Source organism: Chiloscyllium plagiosum, chromosome 19, assembly GCF_004010195.1.
Source record: "Chiloscyllium plagiosum isolate BGI_BamShark_2017 chromosome 19, ASM401019v2, whole genome shotgun sequence".
Classification (NCBI taxonomy): Eukaryota; Metazoa; Chordata; class Chondrichthyes; order Orectolobiformes; family Hemiscylliidae; genus Chiloscyllium; species Chiloscyllium plagiosum.
In genome coordinates, this window is record NC_057728.1 from 64,968,370 (window position 1) to 64,995,866 (window position 27,497).

A 27,497-nucleotide genomic window follows, 5' to 3' on the forward strand; every position below is an offset into this window, starting at 1 on the left:
CAGCGCTTCACCCAGAGGCTCACTAATGATGTTATCTAGTATGGTGACAAAACATCTGAAAACAAACCTTCTCGCAAACCTATTTCCAGAGTAAGATTAGTGTTAATTATTTATTTTTATTAAATGCAGCTATCTAGAAAACACTTGATGCCAATTAGTTGAGCACATTTTGACTCTTTGCACTCCGTCAGATTTTGCAATCACATCCTCATCCTATTTGTTTGAGAATTTCATAGATACAGAGCTTAAATGAAGAGGAAATGTCAAAACTCCAGAGCAAGGAACATCATACAACACAGGTGGCCAGCTTCAACCCAAGTCCACTCGATCCTCGTAATAACAGCCTCATAGTTCATAGAAAACGTCTCTTGCCTTTCAAATCCCTGGTAGACAGGCAGGAGGCTGAAAGAACACTCCTGCCTCTCTACTTTGGATTCTAACATCTGCAGGGTTTTTTTTGTCTCTAACTAAGTTTGTTTCATATCCCTGTGATGGCCAAAGATTCATTTGACAGGAGACAGTAATATGTTCACACTGCTGGCACAGAACCCCACCAGTTGACTGCCCAGCCAGAAATCAATGCAGTCAGATGAGCCTCCCAAATGGTAGTGCAAACTCAGAAGAGCAGCCTGATGTGTCAATTCCTGTATACAAAGGGTGAACAATTGTTCCCACTAAAAAACCTCAGACACAACATAATCAGTAGCATAAAATGAAACATTCCAACAAAGACAAACTGATAGTTTTAGTTGTTACATTTAGTGCAAATCAATGTAAATCAATCAAATGGAGAAAATCATAAACCAAGATTTTTGTCAAATAAGAATATTTTTGCCCTCTTGTGGTGCACTTGTAGTGTCCCTACTTCTAGAAGAGGAAGCCTGGGTTCAAGGCCCACTTGCTCCAGAGGTGCATAATAACATCTGAGCCAGGTGATTAGAAACATCACTGTCACAGATGCCAAATGGCCAGCTCAAGAAAATTCTTGCATTCATTCAAAATGCTATCTGTTCAAAAGAAACAGCAATAATCTCACTGATATTCTCCTCCTAAATGATATTTGAGTAGCGTTGAACAAACACTGATGGGTGTTGTTTCTGGAATTCCTCAAGCAGTCTGTTTCTCTCTTTTGCAGATGTGTTGGAGTTTTGACTGATCTCTTGGACTAACTGCTTAAGTTGGTCCATGGTGGTCTTGTCTTTCTGCTCTTCAAATTCTTTCTGTGTTACGTGCTGGCAGAATGTAAAACCTGGCAGAAAATAAGCAATCAAAATTATCAAGTTTTTTTTTTGCAGAGAATAGACAATGTAATAATGATGTAAAGTAACTTACATTTATGTAGGATCTGGTCACATCTCTGTGACATTCTACCCATTTTACTTTTGGTGAATGACTTTCAAAATACCATCACATTGTTACGTAGGCAAATGCAATAGTAGCCCATTTGTACACAGCAAAATTCAGAAAATGAACAAATCAAACAATGTTTTGCGAAAAAGTTGAGGAAGGATTGTTAACACACAGTGGAGTTGATATACTAGAGTCATACAGCAAAGAAACAGACCCTTTGGTCCAACTAGTCCATGCCGACCATAATTCCAAACTGAGCAAGTCCAATCTGGCCGCGTTTCGACCATATCCCTCTAAACATTTCTTATTCATGTACTTGTCCAAATGTCTTTTAAACGTTCTACTGTACCCACATTCACCACGTTCTCTGGAACGTCTTTCCACAGAAAATTGCTCATGTTTTTAGAATCTTCCTCCTCTCACCTTAAAATTATGCCCATAGTCTTCAAATCCCCCACCCTAGAGAAAGGATACCTGCCGTTCACCTTATCTATACACTTCAGGATTTTATAAAACCTCGATAAGGTTGCCTCTCAACCTTTGATGTTCCAGTGAAAAGTCCCAGCTTATCCATTCAGGGATACTATTAGGAAGCATTTCTTCATACGGCACTCTTTCCCAAAAGAGTCTGCCAAAATGGGGGTAAATTTAAAATTTAATAACTATGAAATTGATAGATTTTCGTTGGATGAAAATATTAAAACATATGGAACCAAGGTAATAAACTAAGATCAGATTGAATAGAGCAGAGCTTCCCAAAGTGAGAGTTGAGACCCCAAGTGGGGTCACAAGTTCAGAGATAGCAATAGTTCTGACTCCCTTTCAGTATTCTGCACCGTGCTCGTTGTGCTTACATGTTGTCCCACTTCATCATAATCACATGGAGAAAATCATAAGCCAAGAATTTTGCGGACAAAAATATTTTGCCCTCTTGTGGTGCTGTGGTCGTGTCCCTCCATTCTGCGTTCTCAGTTCTCACAGAGGTGACAATTTTAAAGCCTTGAAATTTGATTTGATTTACTGTCATGTCTACCTAAGTACAGTGTAAAGCTTTGTTTGCGAGCAGTACAGGCAGATCATAGTAAGCAAGGATGTACAGATAATTGGGTGAAAAAAAACTTGGACAGAGTGAGGCATACAAATTACACTGCACAGGACATGCATGAGGCAAGACCAACATTTGAAGTTACAGAGTCCATTCATCAGTCTAATAACAGCAGAGAAGATGTTCCTGAACCTGCTGGAGCATGTGTTCAAGTTTTTGTATCTTCTGCCTGACAGAAGACATTGTCGGAGGACATTACTGGAGTGGGATGGGTCTTTGATGATGTTGGCAGCTTTTGAAGTGAGGTAACAGTGGTTAAAAGAGTGGAAAGCACTGGAATGAAGGGACAATACAGAGTGGCTGATCAGCATGCTCATATTCCTGTGCTTTATTTGTGCCATGGGAACTTAAAAATCCATTTGAATTATCATAACAGGCAAACAGGTCTTTAAGGTTTCAAATAAAAGCTGTAATCAACACTCTCAGTACTGTGCTGTAGTGTCAACTTATTTTTCAGACTTAGCAAAAAAATGTCTTGCTCAACAATTATTATAGACGCTAGTTCTTGCCTCTGATCAGCTGAAATGACAATTAGAATGCAGTAGCTTCTCCAAGGCACTGTGTGGCAGTGCAGACAATGCAATGTTCCTCACAATTCCCATAAGTCATTCATTCCTCTTCAACAAGCACTCTACAACACTTCGGTGGCAGCTCAACATTGAAAATTCCCAAAGCATCCCATCTGGAAGCAGCGACAAGAAGCATCAAAATATGGACACTGATTCTTGCTACAAAAGTCAAGTGAGATGATAATTTGGATTTAAGAGTTTCAGAGAAAGTAGTGAGAAACAAAGGAAACAGTCTGGAAAACGGCAGAAGTTGGTTGTAGCATTATCTCTTCCAAAGGGAAATTGTTCTGATTTAAAATAGTTTTAAATATTTTTTGAATTATTTATCCAATCAGTTTTGGAATGCTATAAAAGTTTCTTCTGCACACCCTACCCCGAATGAAACTACCCATTCCAGAAGATCAGGAAGTCAACCAGTTCCTAAATTTGCAAAGACACCAGCCACGATTATTCGTCTTGCACTTTCACATCAATTTTGCGTTTCAGTTTCAGCCACCAGATCTTCAAACAAGCAATTTCAAGGGATTCTCAGCATTTTATAGTCTGTATCGAAATTAGCTCAGATACAAGCTCAATCTTACTAATCTCATGACATCAAGTTTGTAACAGTGACATCTGCTAATATGCAGTTGAGACATTTCGTCATGATCAGATTGTCTTTGCCTTCACATAATTCAAGCTGGTACTAAGCGAAGGATTCTGTATTTATAAAGGCAACATCTTTCAGATAAGACATTAAAACTGTGGGTTCCATGTGCCAGTTCTAGTGGATATTAAAAAAAGATTCTATGGCAAAGAATGAGGGGAGTGCCTCACAACCAACCTCAATTGTCATCTGGTTGTTCATTTCATTTGCTGTTTAGAACAGTATAGGCGCTTCGGCCCTCGATGCTGCACCGACCTGTGGAACCAACTGAAGCCTATCTAACCTTCACTATTCCATTTCATCTGTATGTTTATCCAATGACCATTTAAATGCCCTTAAAGTTGGCGAGTCTACTACTGTTACAGGCAGTGCACTCCACGCCCTTACTATTGTGAGTAAAGAAACTACCTCTGACATCTGCCCTAAATCTATGTCGCCTCATGCTGTGACCTTGCTATAAATAAGCTGGCTGTTGTACATGCCAACCATGACTGCACTTCAGAATAATTAACTAATTGACTAACAACCAATCAAGATGATTTGAGAGGTGCAACGTACATGTATTTAGCATGCAAAACAGGTTCAATGGACTGTGTGATAAGGCTCAAAGATTTGTATCAATCTTTGCCAAGTGATGATCCGTTACAACCTCCTCTGGATGTCCCCAGCATCATGGATGTCAGTGTGATGAAAGGTACAGATGCAAATGCAATTATCATATTTTTGACCATAAAACACAGGAATAGAAATTGGCCATTTAGTCCCCAAATTTTCTTTGCCATTCAATGACCTCATGGCTGAACTGATAAATCCAAAACTCCAATTGCCTGCCTTTTCCAAATAACTTTTGATGATCTTAATGATAAACTACCATTCATCCTTTAATTGTTTTTAAATTTAACAACTTGGATTCTAATTGCTAGCATATGGGGTCGGTCCACTGAGTAAACTAGTTTAATCATAAACTAAGTCAGAGTTTTTGGAACCAAATTTGTTGATATTTTGGGGCTTTGACAGAAGAATAAAACATGAAGCCATTAGCTGGGATAAGCAATTTTATAAACATTGAGTTAAAAGCTTCTGAAGTCAGTTTGAAAAAGATCTGACTGAAGTTAGATGCAAAAACAGTTACTCATTGTTCAGATCAACAAAGGAATAACTTAACACAAGATTTGTGAAAGCTAACAAACCAAGAATGTTTAGTTCAAAATCTCCAAAAATACTTCAAAGTTGAGCAAGTCCTACGATTACAACTGAGATCTCAAAGAAAAAGCCTTCATAGCTCACAGAACTAGAACTGTAAAGAAGCAATAACATCAACAGACAGACTTGCAAAGGAAGGAAGTTTCTCTAGATGTTGATTAAATGCAAAGTATTGAGACTGGGAAGATAAGATTTTATTCTGCAACATTTTTAGACATCTTCAAAACATATTCAATGCAGATAGCTTGTTTAGTTTTTTTCCCCCTTTTGTATAATAAACTTCTGTTTTATTGTTAAAACCAAACCTGTAGCCTTGTATGCCTATGTTTCAGTGAAAGACTGCCACATTGAATTAAAACAAAATAAAAAGCACCAGCCTAGATTTTATTCTGAGATTAACAGAGAATCAGGGACAGGGTCTAAATAAATTTAGCTCAAGTAAATTATCAATATTGGGTAAATTAATGGAAGTGAAGAGTGACAAATCCCTGGACCTGATGGTTTTTATCCAATGGTGTTAAAGGAGGTAGGAGAGCACTCTGCTGATGTCCTTACCACAATCTTTCCAAGTTCCCTGGATTTAGGAGTTTGACCCCTAGACTGAAAATGTGTTCATGTCACTCACTCTTTAATAATGGTGACAGAGTGAAATCAGGGAATAACAGACCAGTTAGCCTTATATCTATCGGGGGGCGGCGGGGTAATTGTTGGGAGTCTATAATCAAGAAGTTAAATGAAAACCTTGACCTTTACCTAATCAGGGAGCGTCAGTATGGTTTTATTAAGGGTAGGTCAGTTTTTTTAAGAGGTGGCACAGCTGGTGGACAGGAATAGGTCAATGGATGTGGTTTATGTAAACTTCCAGAAGGCTTTTAATAAAGTCCCACACAAGAGACTTAGCTTGAATGGAAGCCCATGGAACTGAGGGTAAATTATTACTAGGGACAAGAAATTGGTTGAGTGGCAAAAAAACAGATTTGGAATAATGGGTAAATATTCAAATTGGCAAGATTAACGAGTCATGTCTTGCAGGGATCTGTATCAGGGTCTCAATTATTCACAATATTCATTAATGGCTTAAATAAAGGCAGAAAAAGTTAAATATCCAAATTTGCTGCAGACACAAAATTGGGTTGCATCATAAATAGTGTTGACGACAGTATAAACTTACAACAGGATATTGATAGATTAGATGAATGGACAAAGCATGGCAACTGCATTTTAATCTAAGGAACTGCCAGGTTTTGCATTCTGCCAACTGAGCCAATTCTATCCCATCATCTACAGAAGGTGACGTCAATGATGCTATCAAGCAGCACTTGCTGAGCAATAGCCTAGTTACTGATGATCAGTTTGGATTCTGCAAGATACAAACTCCTGATCTCAATACAGCCCTGATTGAAATATGGACAAAGAGCTGGGTTCCAGACATTAGGTAAGGATGCCTGCCCTTGACACCATGGCCCCATTTGAAAGAGTGAGGCAACAGTGCAGCAGACTGAATAGCAGCAGTGACCACCAAAATGACGCACCGCAAAAATTCATCCCAGCTCCTCAGACAGCACCTTCTAAACCCACGACCCACTTCCATAGAGAAGAACAAAGGCAATATCTACACTGAAACACCGCCAACTGCACATTCTTCTGAGTTACTGGCTTGGGAATATATCACTGTTCCTTCACTGTCACTAGGTCCAAATCTTCATTTCCTTAACAGCTTCATGGATATACCTACAGCAATGTTTCAAAAGGAAGCGCACCCCTTCCTCTCCAGGACAATTAGTGATGGGCAATAAATGCTTACCCAGCCCCAGTGATATCTATACATGAAGGACCAAAATAAATCAGTTTATTTCAGTCAATTGTGGTGTACCTCGATTTCCAAAAGATCTTTGACAAGGTGCTGCACAAGAGGCTGCCACATAAAATAAAGCTGCATGGTTTTACGGGTAAAACATTAGCACGGATATTGGATTGGTTGCCTAACAGGAAGCAACGATAAATGAGTGCTATTCTGGTTGGCAATCAGTGACTAGTGATGTGCCTCAGGAATTAGTGTTGGGACAGCAATTATTCATAACTTGTATAGATGATTTGGAATTGGGGACCACATGTAGGTTGTCAAAGTTTGCAGATGACACTAAGATGAGTGGTAAAGCAAAGTGTGCAGACATCTGTGAAACTTTGCAAAGGAACGTAGATACATTGAGTGAGTGGGCAAAGGTCTGGCAGGTGGAATACAATGTTAATAAATGTAAAGTCATCCATTTTGTTAGGAGTAACAGTAAAAAGGATTGCAGCACACTGCTGTGCAGAGTGTCCTTGTGCATGAATTACAGAAGGTTGATTTGCAGGTGCCACAGGTAATTAAAGCAGTAAATGGAATTTTTGTTCTTCACTGCTAAACGGATTGAGTTTAAAAGCAGGGAGGTTATGTTGCAGCTGTATAGAATGCTGGTGAAGCCACACCTGGAGAACTATGTGCGGTTTTGGTGTCCTTACTTGAGAAAGGATGTCCTGGCACTGGAGGGGGTGCAGAGGAGGTTCACTAGGTTGGTTCCAGAGTTGAGGAGGTTGGCTTAAGAGGAGAGACTGAGTAGACTGGGATTACATACATTGGAAATCAGAAAATGAGGGGGGATCTTACGGAAACATAAAATTATGAAGGGAATGTATAAAATAGATGTACAGAGGATGTTTCCACTGGCAGGTGAAACTAGGTCAAGAGGGCATAGCTTCAAAATTAAGAGGAGCAGATTTAGGACTGAATTAAGAAGGAACTTCTTCACCCAGGGGGTTGTGAATCTGTTGAATTCCCTGCCCAGTGAAGTAGTTGATGCTACTTGAATAAATGTTTTTAAAGCTAAGGTAGATAATTTTTTTTGAACAGTGAAGGAACCAAGGGATACAATGAGAGGGCGGGTCGTGGATCTGAGTCCATGAAAAGATCAGCCATGATCTTACTGAATGGTGGAGGAGGCTCAAAGGGTCAGACAGCCTACTCCTGCTCAGAGTTCTTATGTTCTTATCAAGAAGTGTATTGCTGAGAGAATTTAAGACAACGAAGGGAATCAAATACTCCTCCATGCTTATATTAGTATATGCCTGAGGTACCTGAGGAAGTATTGGGATCCCCTCCTCCTTGAAGGAAAAGAAGCTTCTTCCTGACCATCTGAAGCAGAGAACTAGGGATCTAGGGAGTTGAAAAACACAACAGGAATAAAACATTAAGTTGTTGCACTTCACCTTAGTGCTGTTTGAGAATTCATTTCGTTTACCTCAAAAATAAAATTTGGTTTAGGTACTAAAATAAAAAATACAATTTAACAAGTTAGAAACCATAATTTCTCAAAATCTATTCCAAGTACAAGTATCAGGTTAAGGGGCCAACTCATTCTAGTGAACTTATCCCTGCGTTTTTTTTATACTTGATTTGTAAATTTGGAATGGAAAACAACTTCATTAACCAGAATAAACTGGTGTGCTGCAACTTGAACCTAATACAAGAAAAGGGAGCATGCATGAGTTCCAAGTCACTGCTGAGTGCAGGACAACAAATGACACTGACACAACTACACTAATTCCTCTGTATTAGCAAATTCACAAATCACAAATTCGCCTCTGCACACCAAAACAAAAGTAACAAAATTCAACACCCACGAGCAAAAAGTTACGATTTTAAACCCACTTTTAATGAACTTCACATCCGCAAATTTCAGCACTGGAGGGTGTTCTCAGGAATGGAATATCCTGCCGACTGAAAAGACTTTAAACTTTCGAAAACTGAACGTGAGTGAAGCAGTGACTAAAATGTAGCTACATCCTCACTGACATACCTCTTTACTCGTCTACTCCTGATGGTTGCACTGAGGCTTCACTGTTCCAGCCAGGATCAGAGGTCCTGCCTGAAAGTGCACAAATATGGGAAGCATGCAATGATCTCCAGATGTCAGGAGCAATGCATGTAGCATTTTTGTTGATCTGATGGAATAGCTTCCAGTTTCACAAAGATCAACTGCAGATAATTCTCGTTCATTCAAGCCCAAGCTCAAACAGACAATCGAACAACATAGGAAATGGAAAGCTTGTAAAATGATGAGGAGGGACTTCCTGGAGTCAAGCAGCCTCCAAGTTGAAATCAACAGGGGATGTTCAAACAAACATCATCCCCTGGAGCTGGGGTGGACATCAGCACAGACTTGGCTCGACCAAATTATCTTCTACATAATTCTACAGAGTTCCTTTTTTCAAGAATAACAAATTGACATTCTTGGGGGAGACAGCACAGCACACCCCACCCCCAACACGGTGGCTCAGTGGTGAGCATTGCTGCCTCACAATACCAGGGACCCAAGTTCGATTCCAGCCGTGGGCGATTGTCTGTGTGGAGTTTGCACATTCTCCATGTGTCTGCATGGGTTTCCTCCCACAGTCCAAAGATGTGCATGTTAGGTGAACTGGCCATGCTAAATTGCCCATAATGTTCAAGGGTGTTTAAGTTAGGAGCATTAGTCAGGGGTAAATATAGAGTAGTAGGACATGTTGGGCCGAAGGGCCTGCTTCCACACTGTAGGGATTCTATGATTCCCCCACCTAAAATAAAATCACTCCCCTACTGACAGCCTCTTGCCTGAACCAAGTCAGGTTGTATTCACATGCTTCCTGGGAAGTGGAAGAACTATCCCAGAGTTTTCAAGTAGGAATCAACAGTCAGTTACAGACATCATTGGGATACTGAAAATATCCAAGAATATTCCTTCCTATATAAGCAGTCAACCTTTCTCACACTACTGTACCTTGAAGAGCTCAGTGTGATTATCCACTAGGAATATGACCAGTTCTTCAGCTTGTGTTTTTGTTAGAGATTTGCTTTGTACGATAGCTTTGGTAAATGTTTTCCTTATTACAGTTCTGTTGGTGTTCTACAAAATAGAAATCATCATAAGTCAGAACTGTAAGGCACAAGACTGAGGAGTGAGCGAGAGTCTGGTCAAGCGCTGGTACAGCCAAAGCCAGACCACAGCGTACAATTCTAATGGTCAAACAGCAAGATCATCAAGGCAATGGTGGCAGGACATAGCAGAAAGGAAGAACAAACTGGAATGAATGCCAGGACCGACAAGCCTTATTACAGCCAATGAAATACATTTTAAGTGGGAATCTGTTTAGCTCAGTTGGCTGGATTGTTGGTTTGCAGAGCATATGACGCCAACAGTGTGGGTTCAATTCCCATCACCAGTTTGGAGGTTACCATGAAGGACTCTGCTTCTCAACCTCTTGCCTTGCCTGAGGTCTGATGGCCCTCAGGTTAAATCACCACCAGTCGCTTCTCTCTAATGAGAGAGCAGCCTCTATGGTCTGGTAAGACTATGGTGATATAACATTTCAGGTACGGCGACTGTTAGGTTAAGAAAGTCAGCAACCAACTTGTACACAGCAAACTCTCACAAGCTGCAAACTGTTTATGCTTCAATTATTAAGGGTTTTTTTTGAGGAATAAACAATGATGAGAACACTGGAGTGGATTCTTACTGTTTTCAAATAACATTATGGGATCTTTTCTGACACCATAAATTAATACTAAGCTGTTTCCCCCCCAGCATGATGCACATACCACATGCTACTTCTTCAATTACTCACACCACCAAGTACATTAGGATGTGCCGGTTATTATGTACCAGAGTCTGACAGGAATGCCTGAAGCCAAATGGAACGATGGAACTGACGATTGTTATATGTTAGTTGAAGGTAATTATAGGGAACAAATAATCAGTGAGATTGGAGTTGATGGCATGCAATAACACTTCTGGGGAGAAGCAGCAAAAACCAGAAAAGCTCGTGCCTAGACTGTTTAGCCAACATTTTAACCTCTGGTATGTATCAGTACTGCATACCTGAAGAATACAACACAATATTAACCAATGAATTATGCAATGCGAATTGCAGACAATCTTTCAATTTTTTTGTCCTGACATGTTAATACATCATCTTGTAAAATTTCCTGCTTTTGGTTCATGCTACCAACTGATGAATAATTGATAATGAAAATTAGGATGGATTTAGGGCAGCATCAAAGTGTGACATTTAACACTGTGAACAACTGGAGCTATTATGCAGGCTGGTTACTGTGTTGTTTCAAAGACAACTTTTCATCAGCAAGTAAAATCAAACAATTTCAAATACATACACATGCAAACACTCACACCATTTAAATATAGGGTTTGACAGCTTGATGCGAACTCTCCCAAAGTAGTAGAGAGTGCTACTACTACTCTCTAATGTCACAGGTGCCATCTTTCAGGTGAGATATTAACGAGAGATCATGTCAACTCTCTCAGATGGGTGTAAAAAATTCCTCTAGGGGCTATTTAACTGAAAATGAGGGGGAAAGTGGTACGTTCATCGATATTTATTCCTCAACTAAGATCACTTAAAGCAGATTTCCAGACATTTATCTGGCTGTTTATGGAACATTTCGAGGTATAAATAGGCTGATGCATTTCCTTCACGGATTACACTTCATGAAAATTGTTTCACTGGCTGTAAAAGTGTGTTTTGAGATCCCCAAGGATATCCAAGGTGCAGTAAAAAATTACTTCTCTTTTGAGCCCAAATTTCATTTTGGGATTCATCACTGAGCTGACTGTTTTCTTTAGGTATAAATGGCTGGACAACAGTCACTTTCATTTAGTCTCTACACAAGGCAATCATCCCAAGCAGCAGGGAGTGGGGGAGTGAGTAGCCCCGGGGCAGGGAGAGGGGAGGGGGAGCAGGCAGCCCCGGGGCAGGGAGAGGGGGAGCGGACAGCCCCCGGGCGGGGAGTGGGGGAGTGGGCAGCCCCAGGGTAATGGTAGGGGCAAGGCTGAGTCCTTGTGAGGGGTGCGAGCCCAGCACGACCACGCGCTTACGGACTGTAATGTTGCACTATTCGCTGTGACTCTTTGTTTTTCTACCTTGTACTAAGAGGATCTGCAATGTTTAATTTGCTTAATTTCCTGCTGTGATTCAAGATTCCATGCCTAGGTATTTTTGTACCTAAAATGGTGCGGGAAGTGGCAGATTGTAAACTTTTCATTTTACTCGTGAGTGAGTACATGTGACAATAAAGCCAATTCAAAAATTCAAACTCAAATTTGATGACCTGACACATTTCTTCTCTTGGCCTTTAGACTTACCTGAAAATGAAATATTTCGTCAAAAAATAAGTCTTTTGTTGAGAAATATTTGAAAATTGCTTTAGAATATATTTTCAAGTCATACTTTTCTTATCTAGTTTGTCACCAATGAGTTTTAAAACACTGATAAACCTGTTTCTGCAGTATGCAGGCATCCGGGGTTCCAGAAACAGCCATGAACGACAGCAACCTGTTCAACTCCTCTCTCCAGTTCGGCTCCAACAACCGAATACAAAGTTGGGCCGCTTCCAAAGCTTGTCCAGGCTTACCACTTTCTACAGTTTTGTACAGAAATGTTTTAATTAGTGATTTTTTTCGTATGATGGAAGTGTTATGCCATACAAATATTAGAATCATGAGCAGGACAGGCCATTCAGCCCCTCGGGTTTGCCCTGCTATTCAATGTGAGGCAACGGTATTGTCATTGAATTTAATCCAGAAACCCAGGTAAATGCTCTGAAGAGCTGGGTTTCAATCCCACCAAAGCAGATGATGGAATCTGAGTTCAATAAAAATCTGGAATTAAAAATCTAATCATGACTACGAATTCATTGTCAATTGTCCAAAAAACCCATTTGGTTCACCCATGTCCTTTAAGAAAGAAAACTGCCATCTTTACCTTGTCTGTCCTACATGTGACTCCAAAGTAATATGATTGACTCCTATGGATGGGCTATAAATGCTGGTTTAGCTAGTGATGCCGTCATCACGAGTTTGAAAGAAATTATGGCTGATCTGATTGTATTCTCAAATCCATATTCCCTCCCATACCTGATAAACTTTCCCAATCTTGCTTAACAAAATCTACATACCTTTGCCTTCAAAACATAGGACTCTGCTTCCATGACCTTTCCAGGAAAAGAGTTCCAAACACCCATGAACTACTGAGAGAAAAAGGTCTTGCCTCATCTCTTTTTTTAAATGGCTGACCCATGTTTTAAGTGACCCCGACTTGTAGCTTCTCTAAGGAGAAACACCTTTCCCATATCTACCCTGTCAAAATGCTTCAGGATTCTTTACTCATAATACAACCTGCCTGTTCCATATATTTCTCTTCTGAATTGCCTCCAATGCATTTAGATCCTTCATAAAATCAGGCAACCAATACAATGCACAGTACTGCAAATAAGATCTCAACAGTGCCCTAAATAACTGAAGCATAAACTCAAGTCTGTATTCTATTCACCTTGTGATAAATTATATAACATTCTATGATCCAATTACTTGCTTTACTGGCATATAATGCATGCAAGCCTTTTAAGCTTCATGCACAAGGACACCCTAAATCTTCAGCATCTGAGTTCTGCAATGTCTCACCATTTGAGATGATTATTTAAAATTCTGCCTGCCATAAAAGAGAATTTCACATCTTTGCTCACTCAATTAACCCATTAATATTTTTTGTGAGCTTTATGCGGTCTCCACAACCAACTTTCTTACACTTGTCTTATCACAAATTGACAATCATAACTTCCTCCCCTTCATCCAAATTGTTGAATAAGTTATGAACAGCTGAGGCCCCAGCACTGAGACCTGTGGCATACCAGTCACAAAAAGACAAGTTTACACATACTGCCTGTTTCCTGATAGCCAATCAATCTTCCTTCCATGCCAAGATCCTATCGACTGCACCATAACTTCTGTTTTTTGCAATAATCTTTGATGTGGCACTTTATCTTCCACCACTGTTAAAAGGAAATTGTGCAACGTTAAGACTGCTTAGTCTGCATGTTGTTGCAGTTACTATACAGCGACGACACCTGAAGCTGAGGTACTTGGTAATTTTAAAGTTGTGGAAAGATCTTTTTCTCAAAGAAAATTATTAAAATCATGTGATTTATTCCTGTTACAACTCAGTTTTACTTTGCTAATTTCCTGTTACTTCTCAGTCCTGGTTTGGTAACTTCCTAAAACCAAAACTCAAAATTAATCAGACATTATGGCTTTTTTTGATTCCTCATTATGGGTTACCAGGTAATTGAGATTCATTCACCTTTGGTCATTGAAGGTTTGCTTGATTATTAATCATGTTGGCTCTTATTCCAGCCAGTGCCAGTCTGGTGCAGGTCACAATAAGAGACTGCTCATCAATCTCAGTGGATTCCTGGTTCCTGTGTAAACCCACATTTCCCCATTTGTTTCTTTCCCTGCCAGTCTGGGAGAAGAGTGGGTGAGGGCAAACACGGTTAAAACCTCATACACCTCTAATTTCATCGCTAATCAGCAAGTTTAAAACTGTTTCTCTGTTCATAGATGGTTCCTGTTCTACAAAACCTCTAATATTGGATCAAATTACAAAGCAGCTAAATAGACAGCTAAGTTAAATCAGAACTATTTAGTCCAGATTACCAAAAGACAGATAATGCAGTCCCCTCACTCTGGTGCTTCTCAACCACTTGTAACCCCTCAATCCCCCCCCTGTTCCATTGGGTTTCCCTTCTTTAGCTGAAAATGTGTTGCTGGAAAAGCACAGCAGGTCAGGCAGCATCCAAGAAACTGGAGAATCCACGTTTCGGGCATAAGCCCTTCTTCCCTTTTTTATGCAGGTATGCCTTTACAGGTCAGAATGAAGTTTTTCAAGCTTCAGACTGAAAGTTCACAACTATTTGCTTACCCCAGCATTCCCAGATCTCATTAACACAATTAATCACATGTCCAGCATTCTGCTCCACAACATCTCAGGCTTGTTAGTTTGCTCCCTTCCGACAGTTGAATCCTCACTGTTGGCATCGTTACCACTGGACACCCCATTCCCCCACCCCAATCTAATCACAGGAAGGTGTCCTCCTTAAACTTCACCCTCCACCTTTTCATTCAGTCATTAATGTTGCTGTACTTTCCCAACAGCTCACCCTATCCTGACTTCTTCCCATTTTCTTACAAAGGCAAAACGATATATTTAACGCATCAATAGGGCATGATTGGCGAGAACCTAACAGACACAGTTTGGAGTGTGGCACACAAAAGGGTAAGACAGAAAACAGATGAGACCAACACAAAGCACAACATAACAGTATTGGGGCAGGGGAAATAGTGATGCAGATATAATTAAAAATGTGTTTAACAAAAAAAAAGGACAACAGCAAAGGCAGAAAGAGCACAAAGATTTGTTTAATACAGACACTGTAACTGAGGTTTTTTTTTTCAGTCGGCAACCAGTCAATAAACATTACTTGCATGCCGCCCATGATATATACAGCTTTCTCATTATTTTAAATGAACATATTCGCTGAGTCATTGAAATTTGAAACATATTATTAGCTAAGATTTACCATTCTCAAGCAATTCAAGTCAAAAGGTGGGGGGGCATTCAAATGTAGAACGAATTTACCCCATCCCAAAAAATTTGAGTCAAGGAATGGTCAACAGTTTTAACAGGACCATAAGCAGAACAGTTATTTGATCTTCTCAGTTTGACTTTGATTGCAGGGATGCCTGTAAATTCCTGATAAAAGTTTCTCGTTTCAGTCAAGCCATTAAGAGAACCACATATAAAATCAAAGTTACTGTGACAGTGGGTTAGACATCAGCTTTTTACCTGAAGCGGGTTAAAATTTACCCCACCCTGATGGAATGGGGTCTCCTCTGTTTGCTGATCAAAATAGTGCTTTCTGCACTGGGTTTGAGAGTTCTCAAGCAAGCATTAATTGGCAGTGTCAACCAGACACAATCCAAGCAAGTAACCAGAAACACAAAAATTGTTCCCAATTCTTCAGGTAATTGTGACACTCAACCACATAGTTGTTGTAGCAAACAGAACAAATGCCAAAATGAAGAAGGGGTTAATTTCCAGGAGCTGGGACTGATTCTTGGGGCAGTGAAAGAATTTAACTTTGCATCTGTGAAATAGAGCTGATCCAAATACAGTAACATGTTGTTCCATAATTTAGGGCCAAATCACCAACATTTGTATTCTTTACACAGCTCTACAAAACAAATTCCTTACCAAGAAGTTGAATGATCCCGGCATATATGTCACGATATCGATCGCAGAGAAGTGGCTCCTTGTTCTGATTATAGTGCTTCACTATAGTTTCAAACAGCACTCGTTTGTATTTTTCTGCAGCCTCCCTGTCATTTGCGATCTGAGATAACAGTTCACTCGTGTGCACAATCACCTCATCTGGGAAATATTCCAGGCAATCGACTGCAACTGCGAACCACTTATCAGTACTGTGGATACAAACCAAACCAACACAGACTGAGGAAGCATGTCTCACACATGGTTTATCTTGACAGAGACGCAATATATTCCAGTGCACAAATGTCAGGGTTGGCCTTTTTTCTGGAGGGTTTCTGTGACTAGTTCAAAGAATAGTTTAACATAGAAATTAACTTATCAGCCCATTAAATCTGTGCCAGGTCATCTCAAGATCAGTCCAGTTAGTTCTAGTTCCCTGCCTTTTTTTCCCATATCCCCGTTATTTTCCCTTCTTCAAATATTTATTCAACCCCTTTTTAAAAGCTATGATTGAATCTGTGTCCACCACCATCAGGCAGTGCACGCTAGATCCTAATCGCTTTATACATGGAAGATTTTTCCTCATATTACCTCTGGCTCTTCTATCAATCATCTTAAATCTGTGTTCTTTGGTCTTTGAGACATTGCAAGTACAGTTTTTCTGCCTACACTTTAATGTGTTACCTTGACCAAATCGCTTCTCAGTCTTCTTTGTTCGCAAAAGAACAATCCCAATTTGTCTGTTCTCATCCCATTCCTGTATCTCTCATTTCTAGAATCATGTGCACAAAATTTCTGATATGTTAATACCCCACAACGAATTTGGATGAAATAGCTTCTACAAAACCCGAGTGAAAATTAGTCCTCTTTGATTTTACCAAATTACTTGAACTTTGCATAAAGTAACACATAGGAGAAAGTGAGGACTGCAGATGCTGGAGATCAGAGCTGAAAATGTGTTGCTGGAAAAGCGCAGCAGGTCAGGCAGCATCCAAGGAACAGGAGAATTCTTCAAGGGCTTATGCCCGAAACGTCGATTCTCCTGCTCCTTGGATGCTGCCTGACCTGCTGCGCTTTTCCAGCAACACATTTTCAGCTATAAAGTAACACATACAAATGTAAGAGGGTGAGCAAGAGAGTAGCGAGATGTGAAGAAGCTCATTTGAAGATGTTTTTCAGGTTTTGCATACACCGCATGCAATGTCTCATTTTTTTCCAAATAGCTAATAAATGGAAAGAGATTTATGACAGATTTTCCAGTAATTTCATCTCCTCTGCACAGTAAAAGATTAAGGCAATACTTCAGATCACAGACTTATTACACTTAAATGCTATTTGTTCCTAATTCTTTGAATGAGATACAAAGGTATTTGCAAATACTAACTAGGGCAGATTTAGGCTCTGAGAAACCTCTCGATCCAGGAACGTGTTGGAGATAACAAGGTCAATTTTCTGATTGAACTGAACTAGTCGTCTTCGTTTTGCTTTCATTGGAGATTCCAGGATGTTGTCCAAGATGGGAAGGTGAATTAAATGTAGCAGCTGCAGTAAAGTTGTTTGCTTCCAAACATCCTCTACAACTGTTGTGGAGGATTGTTGAAAGTAGAAGAGAAGCACAGTAAGAAACATCATTAGTATTCACATGCTGAGTTATGAACAATCTCAGTCACAAACTGATTAGTCAATGCATGCAATTTTTATATTGAAATGCATACTCAAGCTGTGGGTTAATTTCTGCAGAGGGGGAAAAGGATAGGGCAAAGAAACCACAATTCTCAAGTCTGTGAGTACAGTGACAGAAATTAACTGTTGCGCTTTTTGATATTACAATAGCAAACACATTCTAAAACTATTTCATTGGCTGCTAAGTGACTGACCTCAACAATTCAGGTCAAAAGGGAGGGGGGGGGGGGGGGGGGTCATTCAAATGTAGAACGAATTTTCCCCATCCCAAAAAATTGAGTCAAGGAATGGTCAACAGTTTTAACAGGACCATAAACAGAACAGTTATTTGATCATCCCAGTTTGACTTTGATTGCAGGGATGCCTGTAAATTCCTGATAAAAGTTTCTCATTTCAGTCAAGCCATTAAGAGAACCACATATAAAATCAAAGTTACTGTGACAGTGGGTTAGACATCAGCTTTTTACCTGAAGCGGGTTAAAATTTACCCCACCCTGATGGAATGGGGTCTCCTCTGTTTGCTGATCAAAATAGTGCTTTCTGCACTGGGTTTGAGAGTTCTCAAGCAAGCATTAATTGGCAGTGTCAACCAGACACAATCCAAGCAAGTAACCAGAAACACAAAAATTGTTCCCAATTCTTCAGGTAATTGTGACACTCAACCACATAGTTGTTGTAGCAAACAGAACAAATGCCAAAATGAAGAAGGGGTTAATTTCCAGGAGCTGGGACTGATTCTTGGGGCAGTGAAAGAATTTAACTTTGCATCTGTGAAATAGAGTTGATCCAAATACAGAAACATCTCACTCTTCGCTTAAGCACAAAAGAAAATGTGATTAAAATCAGTGGTTAGTTACAATACCAGAGTCTGTCTCTCCCTCTCAACTAAACTCAACCCTCACTTCGAGGATTTTCTTGCCCTTTTTCCCGAATTCTTGGATAACTAAACTAATCGACCAGCCACTGTGGAACTCAGAAATAAAGGAGTGGGAGAACGAAGGTGAGCAATCCCAGGATGAAGTGTATATTCCCAATGCAAATATGACACAGATCGATCAGAGCAGGTGTAGCTGCACCTGTGATATCACACTAGCTTCTCATAAAAGTTTACGTGGACAGAAAACTCATTTCACTGTGGAAACAAAACCTGTCTCCACTCAGCTAGCAGAAACACAGGAGTAACTCAACCAATAATAAACAGTAAACAACATTTCTTTCAAATAATCACTGACATGTTTGGGGTTCCTGTTGCTCTTCTTTCAATTTTACCAGAGATTAGGAACCTCAGTGATTCTCTTGTACAAATAACAAATTCTATGTTCCACCTTTAGTACTGAAAACTTCATTGAGATGGAATTGAAAATAAACAAACATTTGAGCAATGCATGGTTGGCTTCACGTAGAGGCTACATTCTAACGCCCCTCCCCCAAGTCCCTCCTCCCTACCTTCTATCTTAGCCTGCTGGACACACTTTCCTCATTCCTGAAGAACGGCTCATGCCCGAAACGTCGATTCTCCTGCTCCTTGGATACTGCCTGACCTGCTGCGCTTTTCCAGCAACACATTTTCAGCTCTTAACTCAACATAGGTCCATTTCTTCATGGACCTATGGCAGTTGCAGAGACTGGTTTTCACATATCCCCCTGGAGGAGGAGTGACACAACTGGATTGCTTGCAAAATGCAGGCCAAAAGGAGCAAAGTCAGAAACATGTCAAATGAAAACTCTGTCTCAGTGTCAGCTGAAATCCATATTCAGCACTGAGTGTGCTTACTCAAAAATGACAGTAGGAACTTGGGAGACTCTGCTATTAAAATTCATTTGAAATGTCAAGTGCATAAAACTTGTAGCTTGTTCCATGCACGAGAGATGAAATTAAATTAATGTCTAACTTTCATACTGGGAATCGCTATTAGAAATGAAATGGAATGTACAGACAGGGTTTAATTAAATTGCTTTAACAAATTATATTTTGGAGGAAACACAGTGACAGGCACATACAAAAAAGTAAAATTCAGTTTGCACATGTCGGTCCACGTGACCAAAAAAATTGTAAAACTACTTCACCTTTTTTGGTCAGACAGTTGGTTCGGCTTTTTACTTTTAGGTTTGGCCGTAATGATGGACGGAGGTTGATAGTATGGAAAAGCTCTTCAATTCTTTTATCACAAGCTTCCAAAGCAACAGGATTCGAAAAAGCAAGTTTGACTGGTCTGTTTAATAAAAGCAAAATAAGGAACAATTAGAATTTCATATCAGGGTTTTGGAAATCATCATGAAATACTTTTTAGTCATTGACTATTTGAGACTGGTGTTACAAAATTCAAACAGTGCAATTAGAGTAAAATCAAATACTGCATTGCATTGTATGCAATCAAATTTAAAAAAACATTGAATAACTTGTTCTTCTTTGGTGCACAAGAGGTGTCACATTATATCCAGATCCATGCCAATGCAACAATGGGTAGGGAAGGTTTCGCAAATGAAAACTCCACTGAAATAGAGATTCCAGCTCAATAATCTTATTAATAACAGAAGTGTTTGCAAAAACTAATTGGGCCAAATGGCCTGTCTGTACTGTACATTCAATCCAATTTCACACAATTATATCATCTTCCACAGCAATCAGCTCAACTACCTGACCACGTCAAAGGAAAAAATATAACTGAATGACAGTTAACCTAAACTGCTCTCTTACTGTGTGTCAGACAGAGCAGTCTACTGCTTTTGATATTTACACAAATGACTTGGATGTGAATAAAGGAGGATTGGTTAGTAATTTTGTAGGTGACACCAAAATTGATAGTCTTGTGGACAGTGAAGAAGGTTATCTCAGAGTACAATGAGACCTTGACCAGATGGGCTTAGGAGTACACCAAAGGGTCTGTTTCCATGCTGTACAACTATGATAGCAGTTGCTTTTCCGTAGCCTTAGGCTGGAGAGCTAAAACATCCATAGTTTTCAACAAAGTTAGATCCAGTTTTTAAGAGCTAAAGGGATCAAAGGGTAAAAAGTAGGAACAGAGGACTGATAACAATCAGCCATGATCACATTGCATGAAGGAGCAAACCCAAAAGGCTGAGTGGCCTCTTCATGCTCCTATGTTCTATAGTTCTAAACAATAAGAAAGATAATTCAAACAATATACATTCAAATTGTATTTTGCACTGACACGTATTGTTAAGCATGATGCGAAAATATAACATCTATATGCAACAATACAAATTTCCCAGATCACAACAGACAAACATCTCATGGTCACTTTGAAACTGCTGGATATGGCAGTGTTATGGCAACTTTTCTGGTATAGTAATACAGAGAACCTAATTTCTAATACTCCCAAGACAGGTTGAGTGTTTGAATTTAATTTGTTAAATCTGGAAATGAAAAATTGATTCAGTGAGGATCAAACTGTCCAATTGCCACAAAAAGCGAGTTGGTCCATTAAGATCTTTAAGGAATGAAACAGTCACATTTACCCGATGTGGAGCTATCAAACTGCCATCTCACACCAACATTTTGGCTGCTAGCACACAACTTCATGTCATGCTGTACAATCAACACTGCCCATATCCAGAGAAAGATTTTTTAAAAAACTTACTTAGGAAATTTCCTCTTTGACACCAGTCTCTTATAACACAACAGATTCTCCATTTCTTGGTCTTTCCCAGCACCTGGTAATGTGTAGCTGTCCACAAATTTATAAAGACTGCTGCTGCGATCCTCAAACAGATTTTCCCGCTCTTTGCTGAAGAGTCTTGTACCGACAGGATAGAACACTCTATGATCCATCAAAGCCTGGCAGAGACGGGCTGCCTTCAGCCTTGAAATGTCGCTGTTGCTGAAGTAAACATTTTGCATGAGGTAACTCAGCACCACATCAACAGCATCAGCCCCAGTGAAACAGTCACTGTGCATTCTCCAATGCAGTCTCTGCTGCCTCAGGTCCACCTGAGTATGGAGGGCCTGAATAATATTGTTCCACAGCTGTGTTGCATGAAAAGGTTCTGAATGTCCTGAATTTAAAAAAAGGAATATCTTAAGGATCTTATTTGGATCATGCTTTGTCACATCTCTCAGAATATCAAATTTTTTCACATCCTGTGCACAACTCTGTAGTACAATCATATGCACCTAATGTAGTGGGAATGCTAACAATCCAGAGGCCTAGGCTAATGCCCAGGGGCACATACTTAAATCCCACCATGGCAACTGTTGGAAATTAACATCAGTTCAGACAATCTGAAAACGAAAGATAGTGTCAATAATGGTGATCACGACACTATCATCGATTTCTACAAAAACCCATCTGGATCACCACTGTCCTTCATAGACAGAAAAGCTGCTGTCCTTACCTGGTTCGATCTCCCTGTCAGCATCAAAAAACTGTCTTGCCTAATGAAATGATCATTTCTTCACTGGTGAAAGCTGACTGTATTGTCACAACTTGCTTGAGAGAGTACACTGATACCAATGCCTATTGGTTACAAACTCGCCACAAATTTGAAAATTTAATTAAATTATTAAAATATCCGATTTACCTAACCATCTGATTCAGGTTTAAAAAAAATACACATCAGGTTTTAGTCATTAACAAAACAACTGTTCATTGTAACCAAACCAATTTTCTAAACAATGGCAAGAAAAGGAATAAAATTTATGAGAGACTGCTTAAACCTTACTCCAGTTCAATTTCCAGACACCGAGAAACAGTCAAGACAAATATTACAGAAAAGAAAAAAAAAGGAGTTTGGGAAATAAAGATCTGTATCAGCCATCCACATCACAAAACTAGATGCATAGTTCTCTCAATATTTCGAATTCTATGATGACAATGCGACCATCAAGTTTTACTGATTGATTGACTGGATTCAGAGTCTTGGCTTTTCCTTTTTGGACAATTTATTTCAGTGTCCCTGAATGCAATTTTCCTGCTCTTTCGACAGAGAACTAGGGAAACTTCAGAAAAGGAGAGAGAGAGATGTTTATACAGCCAGCTTGAGGTTTCTCCTTGCTTCTGTTTGCATCTTTCTTCACATATGGAGCCAAACCAATCAGAGGGTTGTGATTGTGTGAGCTCTCCTGAACCCACAACAGATGGTGCCAATTTGTCCAGACTCTATGCGCCCAAAAAGCAGAAAAACATGAGTTGATTTGGAAAGCCAGCATGGATATCTAACGGAAGAAATTATGTTGAACTAACATGGACTTTCTTTAAAAAGAGGTAGTAGAAAGACAGGGATGGAGAAAGTAAAGCTGTTGACATGGGATACGTGGACCTCCAGAAGGCATTCAACACAATGCCACGTGGCGTTCTGCATTGTTGCATTATCGGCATGAATTGGCTTAAGCAATGAATACCAAGACATTAGACAGACTAGTGATAAACATTCAGAGGTACTGATGTTATGTTCAGGACAATTGATATGATTTGCCAGTGTATGAAGTGCAATTACATTTTTTTTCAATTAATGCAGCTTGCTGAAAATGCATTGTAATGAGCATAATCACATTACTCTAGCTGACTGAGTGTGGAGAGTTCCAGGGATGAGAAATTTCAGTTGTGAGGATAGATTGGAGAGGTTGGGACTATTCGACTTGACAAGACAGAAGGCTTAAAGAAGATTCAAAAGAAATTTTCAAAGTCACAAGTGGTCTGCAGAGAGTAGATAGAGATACTTCTCTTGCTCAAAAGAAACAAAAATAAGGGGGCACAGATTTAAAGTGATCTGGAAAGACAGTAAAATTATCTGAGGGGAATACATTTTCACATAGCGAGTTGTTAGGTATGGGTAACACTGCCTGGAGGTAGGTTCAAGTCAGGCATTCAAAAGGGCAATTAATAACTATGTGGATCAAAGTTACAGCAAAAGGCAAGAGAATGGCACAAAATCAGACTGATTATTGGGACAGCTTGTAGAGATATGATGGCCTGAATGGCCTCCTCCTGTTCAGTCACACTTCTACAATTCTGTGAAATACACAATCTTCAAAACAATCTCAATGCAGAATGTATAAAGCGTTGCCAGCCTGTGCAGCTCATGCAAGCTAATTTCATGAAATATGTATTTTTCAATGTCTCAAGCAAAAAAAGTTTAAAGTTAAGTCTCTTTAATAAATAGGTTTATCCCTGAAATCCCCAGCACACATTGGAAAAAAAATTGCTATGCAGCAATACTTTGATGTGGGCAGTTAATTCTTAAGAGAAACGATGGAAAAACTGAAGGGAGCTTTAAAAATTCAGAAAGTGAAACTGAAAAACCGAAACAGAATGATTTGTCAGTGTTTCAAGTGGTTTGTCTCAACTACGTTCTGTGAAACCATACATTGATACACTTTCTTTATTCTTTCTACGTAATTATCACGATTAAAATATTTTACACAATATCATTCAAACCTCAATTCACTTCCTAATTATTTCTCACCAAATACAACAAGATACTTTTTATAAGTAGGATGCAGTGAGTAGCATAAGTTTCTGGGTATCATAGCTCAAGCATAATCTATACTACTGAAAAAAATACTTTAATTGCGAAAAATGTACTGTGGTGCCTTTCGCGACAAATTGGGGCAAAAACAATAAACCTAAAAACAATTCATCTTTTTAAAGGTGAACTTGATGGGGTTGAATAGCGCAGGGGTAGGAGTAAGTTCATCAGGAACCAAAGCTTGAATCTGCTGAGCCAGATAATTTCTGTGCTGTAAATACTGTACAAGGAGGAATGGAAGATTTGACAAAATCTGGACAACGTTGGGTTTTCTTATGAGAATGTTCAGCTTAATGATCACTCTCTCATCAGATGGATTCACTCGAATACTGTCTGTAGGGTAGGAGTAAATCTGTTGGTGAATCACTGTTGCAATGGCAGGGACAAAGGTCAAAGGATTCAAATTGAGGTCATCACACAAGTGAATAAGGAGATCGAAAGAATCAGATACAGCCTTGGCTTCTCAACAAGACTGAATTCCCACACCTTTCCAGATTAAAAAAGAAAACGCTGAAGGTGCTCCACTGAGCAAGGTGATCAACTGATATGGGGGAAGCACTGGATATTCACTAATTTAGCATTTCTGCAAAAAGACAAGTTGCACTGATTTAATGAAGCAAAATCAATCATGATTCTTTCTCTGTGGGGCCAATTGCTGTGAAATAAAACCATTTAACAATTGGATGACAACAAAGTAGCAGTCATATCTTTTATCAGTATCAAGTTTGAATCACTACTGTCACACAGGACTTCATAAACCAAAACATTCAGACAATTTATCGAACTCTGCAAAATTTCAAAAGCAGATCAGTTGCAAAGCATTAAAGGTGCAGGTTTAGAATGGAGTGAAAACGATCCTTAGTGTAGTTTTATCCAATAGACTATGGAAAAGTTCAGACGATATTTGGAGATCAGAGGCGGTAAAACAGAATTTAAAGTTTGGACTGAGCAAGGAAGTGAACTGTCCCATTTTCAAGGTATGCATTTAGTATTTAAAGGTATTGTGCATTGCAAAACATTGATGCTTGACAAAGACATTAAGTCATGACAGTTTTGTTCATGTCATAAAGAAAATTGGTTTATCAAAATTTAAAATAAATGATGCAGCAAATTGTTATGCCTGCTGCATGACATCTAGAATTCATGGGGAGGAATACTTTGCTAGTTTTATTGGAGAGGATTCAGTTTAATGTTTAACTCAATGTATTGTGATTTGACTTATCTTTTATATTTTAGAGATTAACTTATACTACTTTTGTAAAACATAACATGATGCAGAATGCTAATAGCAGCACAATTGTGACCTGAACTGTATAAACTTTGCTAAACGTAGATGTTTAAGATTATGTTGAGCAACACATGCCAGGCAACATGGCCAACAACATTCAGCTCAAAGCGAGTAAACTTCACAAAAAGCAGAGACATGGTCATAAACGAGAAATGGAGGGACTGCAGCAAGCATGTTCCAAGAAGTGACTGTCTCTCACATGCAAATGACACAAGTTAAATAGTTGAAGCTGGTGACCATCTGGCAGCATGCAAAGACGATAAGGAGAAATCCACTGAGAGCACTTGGTTCAGAAATGAGATTTCAAAAATGATTATTCCAAAGGCATGTAGCAGCATTTTGTCATGTTATATGTATGCCAAAAAATTAAGGTAGTCTCATCTTAAATGTGCACCCAAAAATGGCTGCTGATTCACTTCACCCTCACTGACTTCTCACCCTCAACCCAACTCTCATCTCCATTTCAATGCTGACACCCCCAACTCCATACCCTTGCACCCCATAAATAGCACCCTGACCCCTCAGCCCCCCATGATCTCGCTAACTCCAACTGCCCACATACATATACCCCCAATCCCTAACCCCACACCCCAACATCCACACCCTTTCTCCCACCTCCATTCCTCTACCCTCATTGCTCTCGTGCACCCCATACCAACACCCCCATTCCCAAACTCTGTATTCCCCTCAGCCATACAACCTCCCCTAGATTTCTCTCAGCATCCCATTCTCCTCACTCGCCCAATCTCCATCCCGTTCATCCCATACACCCACACATCCTCAATCCCCAACACACTTTCACCTCCCCTCACTCCTACCATTCTCCTAACTTATCCATCACTCTCCTCACCCACATCCATTCCCCACACTACTTCCCCATCCTGCTATAGAGTTTTACAGCACTTTGGTCCAACCAGGCTGTGCAGACCATAATCCCAAACTGAACGAGTACCACCTGCCTGCACCTGGCCCAAATCCCTCAAAACATTTCTAAATCATGTACTTGCCCAAATGGATTTTAAATATTGTAACTGCATTCACATCGACCACTCCTTCTGGAAGTTAATTCCACGTACAAACTAGTAAAGGGAAGATCTTTTAGAACAGAGACAAGGAGAAACATCTTCAGCCAGAGAGTGGGGAATCTATGGAATTCACTGCCACAGAAAGCTGTGGAGGCCAAGTCATTGAGTATATTTAAGACTGAGATAGATAGGTTATTGATTGTAAAGGGGATCAAAGGTTATGGGGAGAAAGCAGGAGAATAGGGTTAAGAAAGTTATCAGAGTCAAAGGGTGTGATGCTGGAAAAGCACAGCTGGTCAGGACACATCCGAGGAGCAGGAGAGTTAACATTTCAAGCATAGGCTCTTCATCAGGAATGAAGAGCTTATGCTCAAAACATAGACTCGCCTACTCCTCGGATGTTGCCTGATCGGCTGTGCTTTTCTAGCACCACACTCTATGACTCCGATCTCCAGCATTTGCAGTCCTCACTTTCTCCTTCTTGAGCAGACTCAATGGGCTGAATGGCATAATTTTTGCTCCAATGTCTTATAGTCTAAACTACTGTGTAAAAAAGTGCCCCCATGTCTTTTTTTTTAAATCTTTCTCCTCTTACCTTAAAAACCCTAGTCCTGAAATCCCCCACCTTAGGCAAATGACACCTGTGCTTCACCTTAACTATATCCCTCATGATTTTATAAACCGCTACATGGTCACCCCTTAATCTATGCCACAGTGTAAAAAGCCCCAGTCTCTCTTTAAAACTCAACCCTCCATTCCCCAAATCTCGGTAAATCATTGCTGAACTCTCTCCACCTTAAGAATATCCTCCTTATAACAGGGCAACCGGAACTGGAGACAGTACTCCAGAAGAGACTTCACGAATGTCCTCTGATAACTTTCTCAACATGACATCCCAATGTTAAAAATCATACAACACCAGGTAATAGTCCAACAGGTTTGATTGGAAGCAAACTAGCTTTCGGAGCAACGCTCCAAAAGCTAGTGTGCTTCCAAATAAACC

The 27,497-nt window shown here is 39.7% G+C and overlaps 1 protein-coding gene across 2 annotated transcripts; it reads right to left on the reverse strand.

Moving 5' to 3' along the window:
* depdc4 (DEP domain containing 4) lies at positions 1 to 27,414 on the reverse strand. Of its 2 annotated transcripts, XM_043708762.1 has the most exons (9): positions 27,290 to 27,414; positions 21,295 to 21,709; positions 19,760 to 19,905; positions 17,394 to 17,589; positions 15,995 to 16,221; positions 12,181 to 12,323; positions 9,670 to 9,795; positions 7,988 to 8,066; positions 1 to 1,249 (listed from the first exon to the last, which is right to left on the reverse strand). In XM_043708762.1, exons 2-9 carry the CDS (start codon positions 21,609 to 21,611, stop codon positions 1,050 to 1,052), a joined length of 1,434 nt encoding a protein of 477 aa, XP_043564697.1. In that variant the 5' UTR covers positions 21,612 to 21,709; positions 27,290 to 27,414; the 3' UTR covers positions 1 to 1,049. The 2 variants fall into 2 exon arrangements, with proteins under 2 accessions (XP_043564697.1, XP_043564698.1); XM_043708763.1 differs by lacking the exon at positions 9,670 to 9,795.
* Positions 27,415 to 27,497: the final 83 nt, after the last annotated feature.

What these genes read in the sequence shown, in the direction of transcription:
- depdc4 (XM_043708762.1), bottom strand. Translation starts at nt 21,611, where the DNA reads ATGCACAGTGACTGTTTCACTGGGGCTGATGCTGTTGATGTGGTGCTG. An exon ending in CGGGATCATTCAACTTCTTG is followed by an intron (nt 12,324 to 15,994) that starts GTAAGGAATTTG and finishes ACAAAACTGTAG; the next exon opens with AAAGTGGTAAGCCTGGACAA. An exon ending in ATCACACTGAGCTCTTCAAG is followed by an intron (nt 8,067 to 9,669) that starts GTACAGTAGTGT and finishes TCAACTCCCTAG; the next exon opens with ATCCCTAGTTCTCTGCTTCA.